A 17,850-nucleotide genomic window follows, 5' to 3' on the forward strand; every position below is an offset into this window, starting at 1 on the left:
GAGCGACATATGCGCTGCATTCAATTTGTTGAGATTTGAGCAGTTTTCTTGGATATGTTAGAGCTGAATGAACACATTCTAGTGCAAAATGAAGGTTCTAGCTTTGAAATGCAACTTATTTCATTTATTTTTATGAGCTTCGGAGGCTGAGAGGGCACCTTTCCCCAAAAAGGGCTTAGGCTAAAGGTTAAATCCGCTGCTGATGCTAACCTGGTGGAGGCTGAGAAGCGTTGAAGCCCGTGTTCATGAAAGGCGGAGGCGGTCCGAAACCAGGAGGGGGCATGGCCATGGTTACCGGGTACGAGGGCGGTACCAAGCCTACCGCGGGCACGGCAGACTGTCCCACCGGGAGCTGCAACAGACAAGAAAAAACACAAAGTCTTATTTTCTAAAACTCCACATACGGTATACACATTGCTGTCTACATCGTAAAACTGCAATTGTATGTTGCTATGAAGAAAATCAATTAAAAAAAAGTGTTGAAAAAACAAATGTGCAGTTAATCAAGTTAAACAAGGTCCAAAGAACTAAAATACTATTGCATGGACACACAAAAAACAACCTAAGTAGCGTATACCATTGGCAAAGTTTCAATTACCCAATGTTTCCCTAAAATCATATTTTACAGTGATGCTTAATTGTTATAGCATTTTGGAAAAATAGTGTTTCATTATTCGCCAGGCAGTATATTTGTGGTTCCGATCACTTGAGTGCCATGGTTAATCAAGTCGTGTGACCTCTGCCTACCCACTGCAGGGATTATCGCCGCTTTATGGACATTCTTCTCCCCTGCCTTCGCCTCGCCAAACAGAGGCATGAGCAAACAGGCCAAGGTGGCAAGATAATCTACTCTGGATAATCAGAGCTCTGAGGACAAACAAACGCAGCCGTCGGAGAGACTGCACTGTGGAGCGGAGCTGAATGCGTTTCCCCTAACAGTGTGTAAGCTCCAATGGCTAAGCAGCAGGGGGGACTTCAGTGGTGAAACTGGGCAAGGCAAGTCTGTCCCTCTGAAGTCTGGACACGCGATGCACAGACAATTTGTGCACCTCCCGCTGTCAGACAAACAAACTCAGTGGGGAACACTTCCTGGTTTTGCCCTGATACACACAGAGAGGCCAAGTGTGTGTGTGTGTGTGTGTGTGTGTGTGTGTGTGTGTGTGTGTGTGTGTGTGTGTGTGTGTGTGTGTCTGGCACACCGCGGATGATTAGGGGAAAAAAAGTGGGACATCTGAGACAGGAAGAGAATGCTGTGGGGTGTTTGGCTTCACAGAACTGCCTGAGAGAAAGTGGACTTGAGAAGTCATTTCCGCAAAACTATAGGAGTTAGTTCTGATGCATCAGTAATGATAGAAGAACGTAGGTAGAAAGAAGACTGAAATGGCATGAATTCCCCCATGTACTATAACAAATGGCCAACCTAATCACGTGTAGAGCAAAAAACACACACACAAAACAAAACGCACAAATACTAAACCAACACATCGTTCAAAATGCCAGCAAATTGTCCAAATCCACCCTAGGTCATTTCCCAACCCAACTTCTCTCTCTTCCTCATTTCCTGTACTATTCTTAACCATCCTATTGAATAACAAAAAACGTACAAGCACACACAGGTGTTCTCTAGCCTGATTATCTACTTTCAAATCTCATCCCGCTATCCTGGTCAGACCAAGATGATAATGAATTACGTTTCCAAATGGCATGGTTAATTCACCTCCCTCGGCTTGCAACAGGTCGATGCCAGAAAGGGCTGGGCCTAAGTTTAAACCAAACTTTTTCTTAGTCCCAATAGAACGTCTCTGCTTAAACCACGTCACTGCCTTGAACACGCCTCTACCCAGGGCATTTGGAGCTGCTTAAAGCTGATTGGTTCCCAACAAAGTGAATGGAGTTCCCCAACCCAGCAGAGCTCAGAAAGTACTTGAACGAGCTCTTGCCCAAACTGATACAGCAAGGCTGAAGGTGTTGCGTCATTAGGAGGGCGTAGCCTGGCTAGTTGTACTCACCTGTACAGGCATCATGGTGACGGGTTGGGAGTAGGCCTCTCCTTGAGCAGTGCTGACTGCACTGGCCTCAGCGGCGGCAGCAGCAGCGGCGGCGGCAGCAGCAGCAGCCTGGCTCTGGGTCTCCTTGGCTGCCTCCGCATTCAGCTTCTGGGCCTCCCAGTCTGCAATCACAACATCAACAACAGTTGTGGCATATGCTCTGGGTTCAGGAAGGGAGTATCAAGTCAAGTCTAATGGTTACAGTTGATGATTGATCATTTATGCCCCAGCTATAGTGGCAAGAGGAAATTGAAATGTTTTGTGGGTTGCACGTTTTAAATAGGCCTTCAATATCTTACCATTGTTGACGGTTTCTTGATCAATCATTCCTCCTTCTGCGAAGTCGTCCAGGTCATCCAGCTTGACCTTCTCCCAGGGGATATAGGTCACGCCCAGGTCCACATCCCAGAACTGCTTATACTCCTGCTTCACCCCCTTGTTCAGGGCCCAGGCAATCTAAATGGACACAACGGAATTTGGATGATTCTCTGTACTAAAGCAGCTAACAAAATGAGAACCTCATCAGACAGAGTTTGGAGCCTAGTGCATTTATGTCATGGACAAGTGAATTAGGAGTTACCTGTGTTCTGAAGTTGCAACTTATATACAAGAGTAATATTTGTTCCAGCCTTGAAATGTTATTAAATACTCACCAATGCAAATTAATGGTTTAGCAATATGTGCTTGTATTATATTAAATATCATATCTATTATCATTTTATGATGCAGTGAATAGCTAAAATGCACAGTGGATGTGTTATTGCAAAATTGCTACTGCATTTAAATGGATAGACGTGAGATCATGTGATGTTGACATTGAAGAAAGCGCTTCGCCTGCGTACCTTGATGACCTTGGAGCCGATCTTGAAGGAGCCGGTACTGAGCTTCTGGCGCGCGCGGTAGGCGTCCTGCCTGTGCACCATGCAGATATAGGCACAGCCCCTGGGGGGAATCATCTGCGGATCACAGAGCCAGATATAGAGCATCATGAGTCAGCACAAGTGTCACAACCAAACCAAGACAAAAACAAACAAGTGAAAAAATAAACCCACAGACATGTCAAAAATACTTTGAGCAGCACAAGACAATGTCTATTCTGACAGAGGAAAAAAAGAAAAAGAAAACAGTGTTTGGACAGACGACTCAATATTCATTTCAGGCTTGGAAAGAGGCAGCCAGTGGCTGGAGAAGGAGAAGAACAGAAGAGGGACTTCTTACAAGTATGATTTGCCACCAGGATGACAACAGGGGTCAGGGAGAGCAGAGGGCAAGGTTAGATTAATGGTGTGACACTCAAGTCTCACACCCTTAGGCCATAGGGGGAGAGGGAGGGAGAGGGAGAGGGAGAGGGAGAGGGAGATAGAGAGATAGAGAGAGAGAGAGAGAGAGAGAGAGAGAAAGAAGGGTCAGGACAGAGAGAAACAGAGCACTCACGTTGATGGATTCAATTTGGCCAAACTCCTCAAACAGGTTGGTGAGGTCTTGCTGGGTGGCCTTCTTGTCCACCTGGCCCACCCAGAGAGTGGTACTGCACACTGCGGAAAGAGACACAAGTTGTCATTGGTCGGCTAAGGGTGCAAAGGCACGTAAACACAATTGGACATGTTTAAGAAAATGTTTGGAGTAAGCACAGTGGCTGAAGTAATAGATGTGTTTAGAGAAACGAAAAGTCACTGGGACTCTGGAAAAGATTCAAGACAGACTGTGTCTTGAAAGGGCTTGGCATTCATAACATTTTTGTAAACATCCATTTGGGCCTTTTGATTGCACACACATAGTGTAAGCTCCCTAAAAAGGATATTTTTTAAAACCAGAGATTTAAAAACGCACAATGGAGATTTGGTTTAAAAAAAAACTTTTTTAGAAATATCTGTACATGTGCAACAAAGGTCTTAGCACCATAACCAAATATTAAACAACTATATTGGAAACGGTTGCTTTTTGGGGGGTACTTACATGCGACTTAGGCCAAATGACCTTTTTATAGCATTACTTTAACTACAGTATTTCTAGAGAATATTGAATTCACCAATTCTCTACAACGTGGTGCACTTACCACTAAGGAATTTAGAGCGTATGGGTGGAAGACCCTTCTTCAGTCGCTCTTTTTCCCTCTCCCGGGCTCGCCGTTCACTCGAGTAGGACCGAGAAGACTTCCTCTTGCGGTCCCTGGAGCGGGAGCGAGAGCGCTTCCGGTGTTTTCTCTTCCGGGAGCCTGAGCGTGACCTTGACCGTCTCTTGCGGGGTGACCTGGGGAGAGGAGGACAGACTACTGTTTAGTGTTATATAGAAAATGTGTGCAGTCTGTCGCGCCGTGGTGCACTGCACTAATACGCTGTAGCATAAAGGCCATGTTTATCTGTGGGGACCAAGTCTGCGTGTATGGGGCCAATGGGGACAAATGGCAACGAATTTTGGTCGATGATTTTGCCTTCTTGGAAGAAACTACTGGTAATTTTCAACACATTGGCCTTCATGTATCAAAGTAGCGTACGACAAGAATCATACGTACGTCCTTTTCTTACGACCAGTAGGCATTTATCAAATCTCGTCGTAAGCACAGGAAAGATGAAATCCGTACGACTGCTCTCAGAAGGTGAACGCTGTTCAAGTTTGACTTGAGATGACTATGATCACCAACTTGAGCAGCAGTTGTAGCACAACAACTCATTAACATCACTATGTGTCCTACATAATTACAAAATGTTTTTACATTGTACATTTTGGCTATAACCGAACCTCTACCTGTTTGAATTGGTGCACCCTTCCTGGGAGCGCTGTGTTAATTTACTACAGTAGGTCAACAACTGCAAGAGACTTCTAATTTGTGATTTCAAGTCAAGTCAGCTTTTATTGTCACTTTCTGTCATTTGACATGATGTGTGAATAATTGTGCAATATACAGCCGCGTATTGAAATGTGCCTTCAGTCATGGGATCAATGGACCGACGTCCCTTCTTTTTAACAGCTGGGAGTTCAGGCGCACATCAATCAATAGCCTACAGTAATAATCTCCCGGTTAAGTTTTGCCGTTTCGCACACAACTATCCGAATATAGGCTACACCTGACGTGTGTGTGTGTGTGTGTCCGATAACACGTAGGCCTAATAGTTGTCCATTAAGGTGGCAAAAAGGCTATTCCCTCGAAGGACTGGAGCGCAGGAGAGAAGGGCGCACATGAGCGCGAGAAGGACAGCGCACTGGAAATGTAAAACTCTCCTTCCCCAACAAGTGGTTTGGGCACTGTTATTCGGCCAGTTTCATGTAGGACCATTTTCTTAACATCTTTTAAAAAAGTTAAAAAAAATAAAAAAGAATTAGTCCCATCATTATCTTCATTATTTCTGCTGTAGGCCTAACATTTCTCTAACATATCTCTACCCCTTCCATACTGAGAACCGAAACACTGTTCACTATGGCTGTTCGTTATTTCCACATATTATTTTGTTGTCTACCTTGCCTAAAGCCTAATTTCAAGCTGTCAACCAGAAATGTGGATGTTTTAGCCGGTTTGCGTCTCTCCATGTCGCAAAATCAGGGGCGCGGTCTCCTTCCCGCCGTATTAGAGAAGGTGTGATTATTCTAATTACGATGGTTTTCAGACGCTGGATTTATCAACAGACGCTCGCTCTTACGATGGGATTGGAGAGGTATGCATGTTTAGTAAATCTCACGTGAGCCTCGTCATACGACGAGATCTTCGCTCATTTCTGCGATGGTTTCTACACAAGTTTGATAAATGAGGCCCAATGTGGTTACAGTATGGGGTAGGCCTGGACGATTTTTCGATTTCAATTTTAATTGCGATGTCAACATTTTCTACGATTATAAATTAGACGTTCGATGCGCATTCAAAAACTTTTTTTTTGTCCGAGCGCGCTGTGTACTCTTATTTTGAAATCGCACCCCAGGCGCTAGGAAGAAGTGTGCAATGCCCCGCCCCCTCAGTCTGATTCTCTGTATTTGCCTGTCACTGCAGGCTCCAGACAGTAGTGACCAAAGAGGCTTGAGACAAGAGGGCTTACTAACATCATAACAGCGTAGTATGAAATGATGGCGAGGGCAGTACGGAAATGTTCTTCTTCTTCTACGGTCAGTATTGGAAGCATCAAGGAAGCATGCAATGACACTTCCGCGAGGGTCGGAGTGTGGAACAGGTCATAGGACAGTGTGAATGTTTGTCAGCTGTCCTTAAAGGATTTATCCGGAGTTGGAACAAGTTTGCCTGATTTTTGCATGTTTGGGATGAAATACAGTCACTCTAGAGCAAAATCAAGACAAAAGGATGCATTTTGAGAAAGTTTGATAATATCACGTTAGCCTCGTTAGCCATATCAGCTATGCAATATGAAAGATGCGGGCATCGTTTTTCGGCGGGTTACACACATTTCAAAAACACAACATTTTAAAGTCTTGCACAGCTCAAAACAACGTCACACGTACCTCATAATATGTTGAGGGTATCCACACATAAACCGAAGTGTCCAAAGCCCTTCATGTATTCTTGAAAGGTCTGCAGAATGTGTTTTGTGAAGCTACTACCTTGAGAATATCTAAATTACGGTCAAGACAACTATTTGACACTAAAGTCCACCAAGTAGATTGCCGAGTGCGTCGCACCATAAGCTGTGGTTACTCGCTATGGAAATAATCATAGCTGATGATGCGACGCACTCTGCAATCTACTTGGTGGACTTTAGTGTCAAATAGTTGTCTTGACCGTAATTTAGATATTCTGTGTGTAACCGCCGAAAAACGATGCCCGCATCTTTCATATTGCATAGCTGATATGGCTAACGAGGCTAACGTGATATTATCAAACTTTCTCAAAACGCATCCTTTTGTCTTGATTTTGCTCTAGAGTGACTGTATTTCATCCCAAACATGCAAAAATCAGGCAAACTTGTTCCAACTCCGGATAAATCCTTTAACTACACCCAGCAATTACTGCTGACCAACAGCTGCCGTTAATTTGGCCACAAATTATCCATCATGGTGTCGCCCCCACTGACCATGCGCAAGGGAGTACGGAAATTGTATCCATCTCACCCACTGACCAATCACCATGATTTACAAAGTTCTCTATGCCTCGTTTTTGAAAGTAATGGCTCACATTTGATTGCAAACAGTGTGTTAGGACTTCAAATTGGTTTAGCAGTAGCTGTAGCTACTAGCTAGTTGTTAACACAAATGAAGGCAAATTGTGTTTGACCTCTGCTTCTCTGCTGACTAGTGGTACTTAAAAAACGAACTGCTTGATGGTGCTTTTCACACTTTTAAACAGTCCCCAAATAGCTTGTTTGGAATGCTATGCCCCTCTTAAGACTACAAAGTTATGAACAACTTGACGATTTATTATTGGCTGTTGCATTTAATCAACATTGCATCAAATGTGCCATTTTCTTGTTGACAAAACCTGAGAGGTCCTCTTTGCTGGGGCCATATTATTTCATCTGATTCTCATTATGCATGTGAGAGCTGCATAAACAAAGTCATAATAAGCAACATCTGTTTGAAAAGTGTTATCTTCAGGCTTATTGGTTTTCTCACTAAGAAATAAATCTTTATGAATGCTGTCTGCAAATATAGGCTAACAGATAATCTTATGTCATTTCAAAAAATACTGAAGGGTGGCAATGAGAACAAGGCAGGCACATCACCCCACAGTGCTCCAGGAAAATAGAGGCCCTGTATGAGAGAATTTTTTCTCCCATCCTGTCAATAGAAACTAAATATCAGCTGTGGGTCTGAGTGTGTTACTGGGAGAAATTTGGAAAAACTGCCCCTCGGGGACTTTGAATTGAGGACCCCTGCTATAGGCAACTGCACCTTTAGTCGTGTTAAGGATATTTGTTTTAGACAGTTATCCCTCTTGGTTAAAGATATTTGCTTTAGGCATTTATCTCTCATTTTCCTCCTTTATAGATATTTTGTAGGCTATATTGTATTTATACAATATAAACTTGTGTATGTCTCTTCTTTGAGATTATCCATTTTTGTGTGCTCTGGGCAGTTTGCCATTTTCCCTGGACCAGCCTTTATAAAGTCCTTTCTAATGTCATACCTTGCACCATTTTTCACAATCCATGTGTTGGATTCATGCCCTTCATGCCCCCCTTTCCCCCTTTTTTTTGTGAAAAATTAGACTTTATTCATATCGTGATTAAAATCGAAATCGAACATTTTGGGGGGAAATAATCGTAAGTTTTTCTCATATCGCCCAGGCCTAGTATGGGGTGTGTGTTAAGATGGGGGAATTTAGGTGCATATGTATGCAAATTGTGTCCATGCATGCAAGTACTGTATATGAGACGTAACAAATCTGAATGAACGAATGAATAAATATCCTAATGGGCCAAGTAAAGACTCTAATCCAATGCAAAGTCACTGATCAAAATCTCCTCCGTACCTGGAGCGAGACCTGGATCGAGATCTGGACCGAGTCCCGCTGGTCTTCTTCTCGTCCGCCTCAAACATCTCCTCGTCCATGGTGTCTTGCCCTTCATCAAGGTCCATGTCCTACAGACACAAAACACACCACCATTACTCCTACAGACACACACATTTCACCACTGCTCTCCCAGTAATGTCATGGTATCTGAAACACCTTATAGAACAGCTTTTTAAATCTCTCATAAATTGAGATGAGTCTAGGAGGAAAAGTCAAAGAGAAAGGTCAACGCGCCTGCTGTTGGTTGTCAATGGAGTCATCCATTTTGGAGTCGGACTCCTGGTGCTGGAGTTGGCTTCCGCCCTGCGTGGGGGTGGATGTGTTCTCCGGGCCAAAGATGGCGTCTTGGTTATCCATAGACATCGTCTACACAAAGAAAGAAAAGTTTTGAAAATGTTATTGGGAATGTGCATGTAATGTATATATATAAACTTTATTACAGACTCAGGGCCCAATAGGCAGACACACAACATATACATAGAAATAAAATGTGCAGGAAAAAGAAGAAATAATAATAATTAAAAAAAAAAAACAGCAATGATGCCAAAGCATCATTATATAATGATTATACATTATACAATATAATTTGTATGGTTCTAAGGTAATAAGAATTACTGACAAACAATATTGAAAGGGGATTACTTTATTTACTCTATTCACTGAAGTTTTCATGTGGATTCAACAAAAAAAGCATTTTCCTGAGAACTGCAATCTGATGGGCAATTTAAGTAATGCAATGAAGCAAATTGACAAACCCTATGCAAAGACCAAGAAAGAACTTCATTGTTTAAGTGTCCATATATTTATGTTGTGTAACGCACATCTGCAGTTGATGCAACTGGTGTTCAAACAACAATTACCAAAAACCAAATACCGGGGCAGAGCATTTTCTATTATTTACTGCAAGTTTAAAATACTGTGGGAAGAAAAAAAATCTATTGAAGTTTTCCCATTTTTGAGTTTTGGATGCACACCTTCTGTTGATGCTGCTGGTGCTCCATCAGCTGTTTCTGGAACTGTTCCAGGTTCTGCTGCTGCAGCTGCTCAGCCAACTGATGGAAGATGGAGCTGTTGATGGACTCAGAAACCATGGGCCTGCAGAGAGAGAGAGAGAGAGAGAGAGAGAGAGAGAGAGAGAGAGAGAGAGAGAGAGAGAGAGAGAGAGAGAGAGAGAGAGAGAGAGAGGAGAGAGAGAGAGAAAGAGAGAGAGAGAGAGAGAGAGAGAGAGAGAGAGAGAGAGGAATGAGCAAGAAGGACAAAGACACACAAGAAGGACACAGGAGAAGTCAGAGAGGAAGAGACGGGGATCCTAACACTTAGTTTAGGTTACAAATAAATGCACACGCTTGCATGAGAATGTCAATGAAGCAGGGGTGTTGCAAAGTGCTCGGGGCAGCATTTTCAAATAGACAGGGACTCACAGCTGAGACTGCGACGTTTCCTTTTTCGTCTCCTCTTGCCGCTCAGCTTCATTCCCAAAGTCAAACTGGCCCAGCAGTTTCTGAGAAGATGAGGGGGATAACAGGAAGCATCATTACAAGACTGTCAAAAAACACTTCTCACTGTTTGCAAAAACTGTCAAGTCATCTAATATAAGAGAAAAAAGAAGAAAGAAAGAAAGAAAGAAAGAAAGAAAGAAAGAAAGAAAGAAAGAAAGAAAGAAAGAAAGAAAGAAAGAAAGAAAAGGGAAAAAAGGACTATTGAACACATGATGCCCCCTGGATGACTGACCTTTTGAAGAACTACATATATGTATGAGGGGGCACACCATGCATTTATTCATCCGGTCTCTGTTCTGCTTAAAATATGTATGGAACGATATCACACACAGCAGGTCTTCAATAATGCAGCTTGGTAATGTATTTATAATAGTTAACATGCCCCGACCGCTCCGTCACCATATGGCAAATACGAGGCCATCTCTGTCTGTTCGTCTGTCTCAGTCGAGAGTCACAAGAATGTCGAAGCAATTGTGGGTCGGTAAAATAGCCTCACAATGCACACTGGTCTGCCAGCGGAACACTTGACTGCTGACTGAAAAGACTATGCTACTATAGGATTACACCACTACGACATCCCAGCCTTTAGAAATATATTACAACTTGGTCATCGTCATTCTAGTAACAAACAACTTACAGTTGAGGACGATATTATTAGCCCCCCTCCTGAAATTAGACATCTCTCTTGATTTCTCAGTGTGAATGACCATTATGAACCGTTTCGGTTATTCTGGAAACAAATACAATGATGGAGATCATGTCCAATGAGTTGAATTTGGTTTTCCATTTTCACAATGAGTTTAAACAAAAAAGGGTAAAAATGGCAAGGACAAAATTATTAGCCCCCTTATCATTAATAGTCAATAGAGTGCCATTTATGAACCAAAACTGACAGGCACTTTGATTAGTTGTTAACTATGTTGGTTCATGCCCTGCCAGGGATTTTGGCCCATTATTTTAATGCAAATAATTAAGCTGGTCCAAATTGCATGGATGTTGAGGATGGACCTTCATTTTCAGCACTCCTCAAAGACTATCTAAAGGATTGAGATCTGAACCACACCATGGCCATGGTTTTAGTATCCTTGAAGAACATTTGAACAATTTTGGATGAAAGTTTTGGGTTATTATCTTATTGAAAGATCCAGTAAAGATCTTAGCTTCCTCGATGAGCATATTTTTGCACGGTCACCTTCCACATTCTATCATAATCTTCTGTTTTTATAGTGCCATACACCCAAACAAGGTTTCCTGTGACTGAGGCTGCCACAGAATGATACTTCCACCACCATGTTTAATTGTGGAAACCATGTTATAAAGTTTTAAGGACTATCCCTTTCTTCACCTGACAGAAGCAGAATTCATGCATCAAAGCAGGTGCAATTGAATCTCATCAAATGAAAGCAGAGACTTTCAAAACTCATTTTTGACTTTCAAATGTTCATAGGCAAAGCTCAATAACATTCTGATATGCACCGCCTTCAGTAAAAGGGTTCTTCTGTGATGATGGCACCAAAGCCCAATATGATGACAAGCCCTAACAGCTGTCTTTCTTGAAATAAAAACTCCAGGTGAGGCCACGTCAATAACAATCATCTAGGCAGGTGTCCAATGCTTCTTTGGTCTAATGAGACTAAGCAGTTTCCACAGTTACACATAGTGGTGGGGGCATCAAGTTTTTAGACTGTTATTCAGCCTCAGACACAGGGAGTCTGGATCTGGACCTGGATTGCTGGGTCCTCCAACAACATTGTAACCCAAAGTAAACTTTTAAATTAATTCAGAGGTTCTTCAAGGACACTAAAACCATGATACTGGAATGACCCGGTCATAGTCCAGTCCTCAATCCCACTGAGAGTCTCTGGCAAATGTCTATGTTCAGCATCCATGCAATTTGGAGCAGCTAGAACACTTTGCAGTGAGGAAATGGGCCAAAATCCTAGTAGTGGGGCATGTGCCAACCTAGGTAACAACTGATCAAAGTGTCTGTTGTCAGTTCTAGTTCATAAATGGCGTCATATTGACTATTAATGATCAGGGGGCTAATAATTTTGTCCTTGTCATTTTTGCCCTTTTTTGTTTAAACTCATTGTAACGATAGAAAAATGCAAATTCAACTCATTGGACATTGTCTCCATCAGTGTATTTGTTTCCGGAATAACAGAAACGGTTCATAATGGTCATTCTCACTGAGAAATCAAGAGAAATGTCTAATTTCAGGAGGGAGGCTAATAATATCGTCCTCAACTGTATAACAGGACCCATGTCTAAGGACTTGCCTAACAATTGAACAGCGGGTGGGTAGAGTCCAGTTCATCATGAGTGGGTCAAGGATGCCTTTCGCAAAAAACACTGATCCTCATACTGCATACTGCATACTTATCAACACAGTAAAGTAATGTAATGTAATGTGTTGGATGACAGCCTTTAACCCTTGGCTATGTGTTTGAGTGCTGTAATATGTGTTATACAAGCACGCTTACTACTCAAAACACTATCCGTGTAGGATTGTCCCTTCCAAATATTAGATTACTACATTATTTTGTACTGTGTCTGCTCCCTTTTGAAGGACATAAGACATTACAAGAGAGGAAATAAATGCGGGTGCACACACACACACGCACGCACGCACACGCACACGCACGCACACACACACACACACACACACACACACACACACACACACACACACAGTGTGTGTGTGTGTGTGTGTGTGTGTGAGAGAGAGAGCATGTGTGTATGTGAGATAATGTGTGGCGGTAGTACTCAAGATATATTTTTATTTTTATTGTAATGTTCCATTATGTGTATAATGTCTTGTGTATGTTTTGTATTTGTGAATTTATGTAAGCTGACAGACACCTTAATTTCCTTAGGGATTAATAAAAGTACTCTACTCCACTCTACTCTACCTCTCTCTCGCACGTTCCTCACCTTGTTGAAGGAGGAGACCCTCTGCTCGAGGGGGTTGAGCGTGTTGAGGGGGTTGGCGGCTGCGGCGGCGGTGAGCTGTGCGGTGAGGGCCTGCAGCTGCACCACCAGGCCGGCGTCCAGGGCTTGCAGCAGGGACGGCTGAGGCTTCTGCTGCTGCATCTGCAGATTCTGCACCAGCTGCTGCAGCTGTGGACAGAAACACAACACAGGATACAGTATATTAGGGCCAAAAAGAGTAGAGGGGAACTGTAGCAAAATTATCCAAGACAGAAAAGTTTGACTGCAATAATTATAAAGTCTTTGAACATAACTGGATGGATGCACTTTTGAAATTATATCAAGTCATGCATCTAAAAACACCATTTAACGCCACCTTGGGGAATACTGTTCTCATATTTGGCATTGAAAAGACTACATTGTAGGTCACAGAGGGGATATGATCATTAGCTATATGAGGAGGCTAAAAAAACAAAGGATTTTTGTAAAGTAGCATCTTAATGGTGACCGATCTGTGCAACACAGACAATGGCAACTCCCAAGTGGGCTCACCTGTTGGCCTTGAGGGCTCTGTAGAATTTGAGCCACTGCAGCCACCGTATCCGTGTTGGAGATCTGCGCTGCCCAGTCTGGCAGACTCTGCACTATGTTGGCAGGAGTGGCTGGGGTGGCGGGGGTTCCTGGAAAAGAAGAAGATAGACCGACCCAGATGTGATAAGCCATGGACATGTCATTCATGTCATTATTCCATAGATCCACAAGGGGGTGCTGTTAACTAGCGTATACAAAGGAACCGATCAACACAACCAATTAGATACTCCTTTCAATGGGGTGCTTAAGTCACACCTTTCTACTTCTACTAACCATGGGTCACAACTTGATAACATTTTAAATGGAAGTGAACGGGGAGAATCAAGCTAAATCCTTATTCCATTTGACATGTGCTCTGGATTTCACATATGATGGTGGTGAATTTTATAGGATTTTGATTGGTGTCCATTCATTTTCGGTAGGCAAGAAACTTTATTTTACTTTTTGTGTGAGATTAGGTAATAGACTACAACGTGCATCTCACATATTTGACATGAACTGAGCCTGCCCTACCGCTGCTGATGTGGCAGACATGTGACTTGTCTTGTGCAGTCCAAATAATTACATATTTTTCGCACGCACAAACTGGCTTAACAGGTCAAGTTGACAATTGCACCTTTGATTATCATTAAGTGAAGTAAAAGTGAGATGGATTGGAAAATAGCTTTGACCAGTCCATTAGAGCCTAGTCAAATTTTTTGACTTCTCAGGCCCCACTGTGCGATCTAGAAGGGGCGGAGACTTTGTCACCCCTGGCTTGTTTACAAACACAAGGACAGATGGCCTCATTGTAATGTCCACAGAACCACACTACATTACAATCTACATGTGCTACACAGCAAAACAACAACACACAAAGGTGTCCTCACAGCTTAAGAGGAAATGCACAAAAAGCACAAGCATAAAAGAGGGTCGGTTTGGATTTACATCCACAGGTAACAGAAAAACGTTTCTGCTTTTTGTATGCGACACCTGGATTTAAAAGAAAATCCATCCAAAAGCGTATGTTTATGTGTATTTCAGTGTACCTACCCGGAGTGGTGCTGTTGACAGGGGCGGCAGACTGGCTGGTGACGGGGGTGACGCTGGGGGGTGGCAGTCCAGCAGCCATGTCCAGCAGGGGTTGGATGATGTCACTCTTGAAGACACTGTTCTTCTGCCACAGGTTGAGCACCCGCACAATCTTACTCTGCGCAAGCAAAAGTAGATGAAAAGTAGGAGAGGAGAGGAGAGGAGAGGAGAGGAGAGGAGAGGTGAGTAAGAGGGAATGGCCATCTTTAGTCTTCCTTAAGCTTCATAACAGCTCTAAGGTTTTCATTTCCATAACACCGTCCACAAAGATAAATCAGAACAGGATGACTAAACAGTGATGGAGAAAAAAAATACATTTTAGTCCAGTGCAGTCTACTTACTGATGGTGCACATTATGTCATTCTCACATCAGCCTTGCCATTTGACATGACGGGTTTAATGACGTGAGCGCTCTTTAGGATCTGCCATCTCATAAAATGGTTGGATGAGATGCAGTATGTGACAGATTTTTGGACTAGACCACTATGTAAAACCATTAAATGGCAATGGATAAAAACTTCAGAGATGGGAGGAATGAGAACCCACTTTGTCATCCGATGGACATCGGTAGAGATTCTGGAAGGTGGCGATGATGTTCTTGCTGAAGCGAGGACCAAAGAGATCCTTCTCCTGCCCGAACTGATGCCGCGACTGTCGCACAATGGAGTCAATGACATACAGCCCCGGGACTTTGTATTCTGGCTTGCACTACAAGGAAGCAGAGAGATACCAACGATTTAGGAAGATAGCAAACACAAATGAAATCTAATTTTAATTTCTAATGGAAACCACAACAAAGATTATTACAGAGATAAAAGGAAGAGATCTTTCAACATCTAACAAAATATTTATTTAAATGCAATTTCAATAAATCTCTTAGCAGTTAGCACTGGAATAGTTGGACCTAGGTTAGCGGTTTCTGAATTTTCTTAGAAAATTCAATCAATACAATGATGATTTAACCAATATTAATGGATAACCACAATAAAAGTGCCATTTCTGGAAATTGATATATTGTGTTTTGGAAGAGAATTCTTGAAATTAAAATGCAGAACGCTTTTGGGGTTAATTTGTACAGCAACACTGTGCACTGTGGCAGTCAAGAGTACAAGTGGTCCTTTTCACTGCAGCTTGTTGGTCATACAGAGGAAACTCACCTTAAGAATGAACTTCTCCACACTCTGAACCACATGCTTGTAGAACTGAAACAGAGAAAAGAGAAAAAACACCATACACATTGAGTACCAGCCACTGAAACTGAGATAATAACAGAGGCTCTGATTGAAAGCATTTGCACTTTTCTCTGCCTCATGGCTGATCAGAGAATGTTGTGAAAGGGAAGGTCCTGCATTATCACAACAGAAAACCCATGATGCATTAGGATCATTTAGCGCAACAAGAATAAGCAAGCAGATATGTGATGTGTAAAATTTACTCTGAAATCTAACCAATACACATCAAGCCTTTCCAGGCACCCTGGGCGAAGACTAACTACTTATTCCTGTCCTCTCCTGTGGCCTATTGCCTCCTCGATAGTGCCTCGCCTCTGAGCTGGTTGACAGCGGAGAAACGTTTTTGTTTTCTCCACAGAGGGACTTTTGGTGGACTTTCCCTCTTTCAACATCTTGATTATAAATGAAAGAATGACCTTTGAATCGTGTTCTTGCAAGATATCAAATAAAAACATCAAAGAGCATCAATGCCACAGGAGAGGATGGGAAGAAAGTTTGACTTGCATCCAATAAAGCTTCAGGAACATTACACACACATAATTATGAGCTGTTAATTCAGAGACTCTGGTAATAAGTTTAATACACAACAAGTTGCAATGGAGTTATTTTCCCCTTGGACACACAGGACAAAGATAGATACAGCATTCCATCCATATGTTCCATTTGTCCCGTCATAACTGTCAACGGAGAGCTAAAATGACTGACAAAGGAGCGCTGTACCACCAGGCACCAGGAGGCAGTTTAGACTCCACCCAAAACACGCACATAAATAAGGAGGGTGGTGTCAGAGACAACATATGGGATGGACATATTTACTGACAAGAGCATAAACAAGCTCTTGAGTCGTATAAATCACCAGTGTCAACGTGAACATTTTTCGCTGTCTAATCAATTCTGTATTGGCCTGACACTTCACCATGGAGTTGAGAGAAAAAGTGTTGGTGTCCCAAAAATCTCAACACTTTATTAAGAACAACTACAACTAATGCCATGAGCATTTTTTGAAAAGGTGCAACGTGGAAAATATCCCACATAATTCAATACTTCCTCATTATCCAATGAATAAATAAGTCTATCGAGTGTTTGAAGAGAGAGAGATGAGAAACAGTTTGCTCTTGATGGGCGAACCAACATAGCTCTCTTAAATGATTCATTCTTGGTTGAAATTTAAAATGTTTTACTGGACATATAACCACCCGACACATTGGCTTTCTTCCAACATTGCTGACACCACATGACCAAATAGCGTATATTCAATAACGAATTCAATGGATGGGCATACGTGCAAAGAAAACAATAATGGGACATTTCTTCTCTGATCACAGAGTTACACAGTGTAAAGCCAGAAGGTGTGTGAATGTGTAATCTGACTGTTACATAACATCACTATGAATGATGGCAACAAGGCACATTTTATAGTGCTGTTGTTATGCTTAAAAAAGGTACAGTACCATGTAGGACATTTGTTCCATCATGACAGATAATTTCTGAGGAAAATATGCACGCCGCCCAAGACCAGAAAACGTTTAGGTCCATAGACATACACATTAACATACCAGCCAAACAATTGTACTAGTATATCACTCCATCAAGGCATCACATAAAACTGCCAGGCCATGTCAAGACTGGACAGCCTGGCAATAGCTAGTTAGCATGGCAATTCTGAAGATCTGGAGATTTCTGCAATTTCATCAGGCCTGAGTAGGTGACATAGCAAACAAGCCTTTTTTTTTGGCATTTTCTTGAAGAACAGCCCACCATTTATACGTGGCTGCGAGTGAGTGCCGGACCTCTTTTTATGTCTCAGTCCCTGAATACAATGCATATACTTTAGTTAGGGTATGCTGATAGGATTATTTTCTTCACACTAATTTTGCATGCACTACACTTAAAATGACACAAATACAGCTCATCATGCCTTTAAGCCACTTAGCGAACACAGACATAGCATGTACACAGTGGGGGAAAGCTTGTCAACACAAGAGGGATACTGATGTTGGAAACAGCAGGTTGAGGACCCACAAGGC

At 42.4% G+C, this 17,850-nt stretch overlaps 1 protein-coding gene across 3 annotated transcripts in view; it reads right to left on the reverse strand.

Annotated features, from left to right (window-relative positions):
- Positions 1–17,850, reverse strand: part of tiam2a (TIAM Rac1 associated GEF 2a) — a 187,982-nt gene that overhangs the window by 134,361 nt on the left and 35,771 nt on the right. For all 3 annotated transcript variants that reach the window (XR_010032009.1, XM_063184482.1, XM_063184481.1), the window contains exons 3-17: positions 15,749–15,793; positions 15,138–15,299; positions 14,553–14,709; positions 13,482–13,609; positions 12,933–13,118; positions 9,921–10,000; positions 9,474–9,594; positions 8,734–8,865; positions 8,458–8,567; positions 4,105–4,298; positions 3,483–3,583; positions 2,891–3,004; positions 2,348–2,504; positions 2,010–2,170; positions 211–352 (exon numbers count right to left, since the gene is read on the reverse strand). Coding sequence is in view for 2 of the 3 variants with exons in the window: in XM_063184482.1 (XP_063040552.1) it covers positions 211–352; positions 2,010–2,170; positions 2,348–2,504; positions 2,891–3,004; positions 3,483–3,583; positions 4,105–4,298; positions 8,458–8,567; positions 8,734–8,865; positions 9,474–9,594; positions 9,921–10,000; positions 12,933–13,118; positions 13,482–13,609; positions 14,553–14,709; positions 15,138–15,299; positions 15,749–15,793 (1,990 nt within the window). In the remaining variant the exon portion in view is untranslated. The remainder of the gene's footprint in view (positions 1–210; positions 353–2,009; positions 2,171–2,347; positions 2,505–2,890; positions 3,005–3,482; positions 3,584–4,104; positions 4,299–8,457; positions 8,568–8,733; positions 8,866–9,473; positions 9,595–9,920; positions 10,001–12,932; positions 13,119–13,481; positions 13,610–14,552; positions 14,710–15,137; positions 15,300–15,748; positions 15,794–17,850) is intronic.

This window comes from Engraulis encrasicolus, chromosome 19, assembly GCF_034702125.1.
Source record: "Engraulis encrasicolus isolate BLACKSEA-1 chromosome 19, IST_EnEncr_1.0, whole genome shotgun sequence".
Classification (NCBI taxonomy): Eukaryota; Metazoa; Chordata; class Actinopteri; order Clupeiformes; family Engraulidae; genus Engraulis; species Engraulis encrasicolus.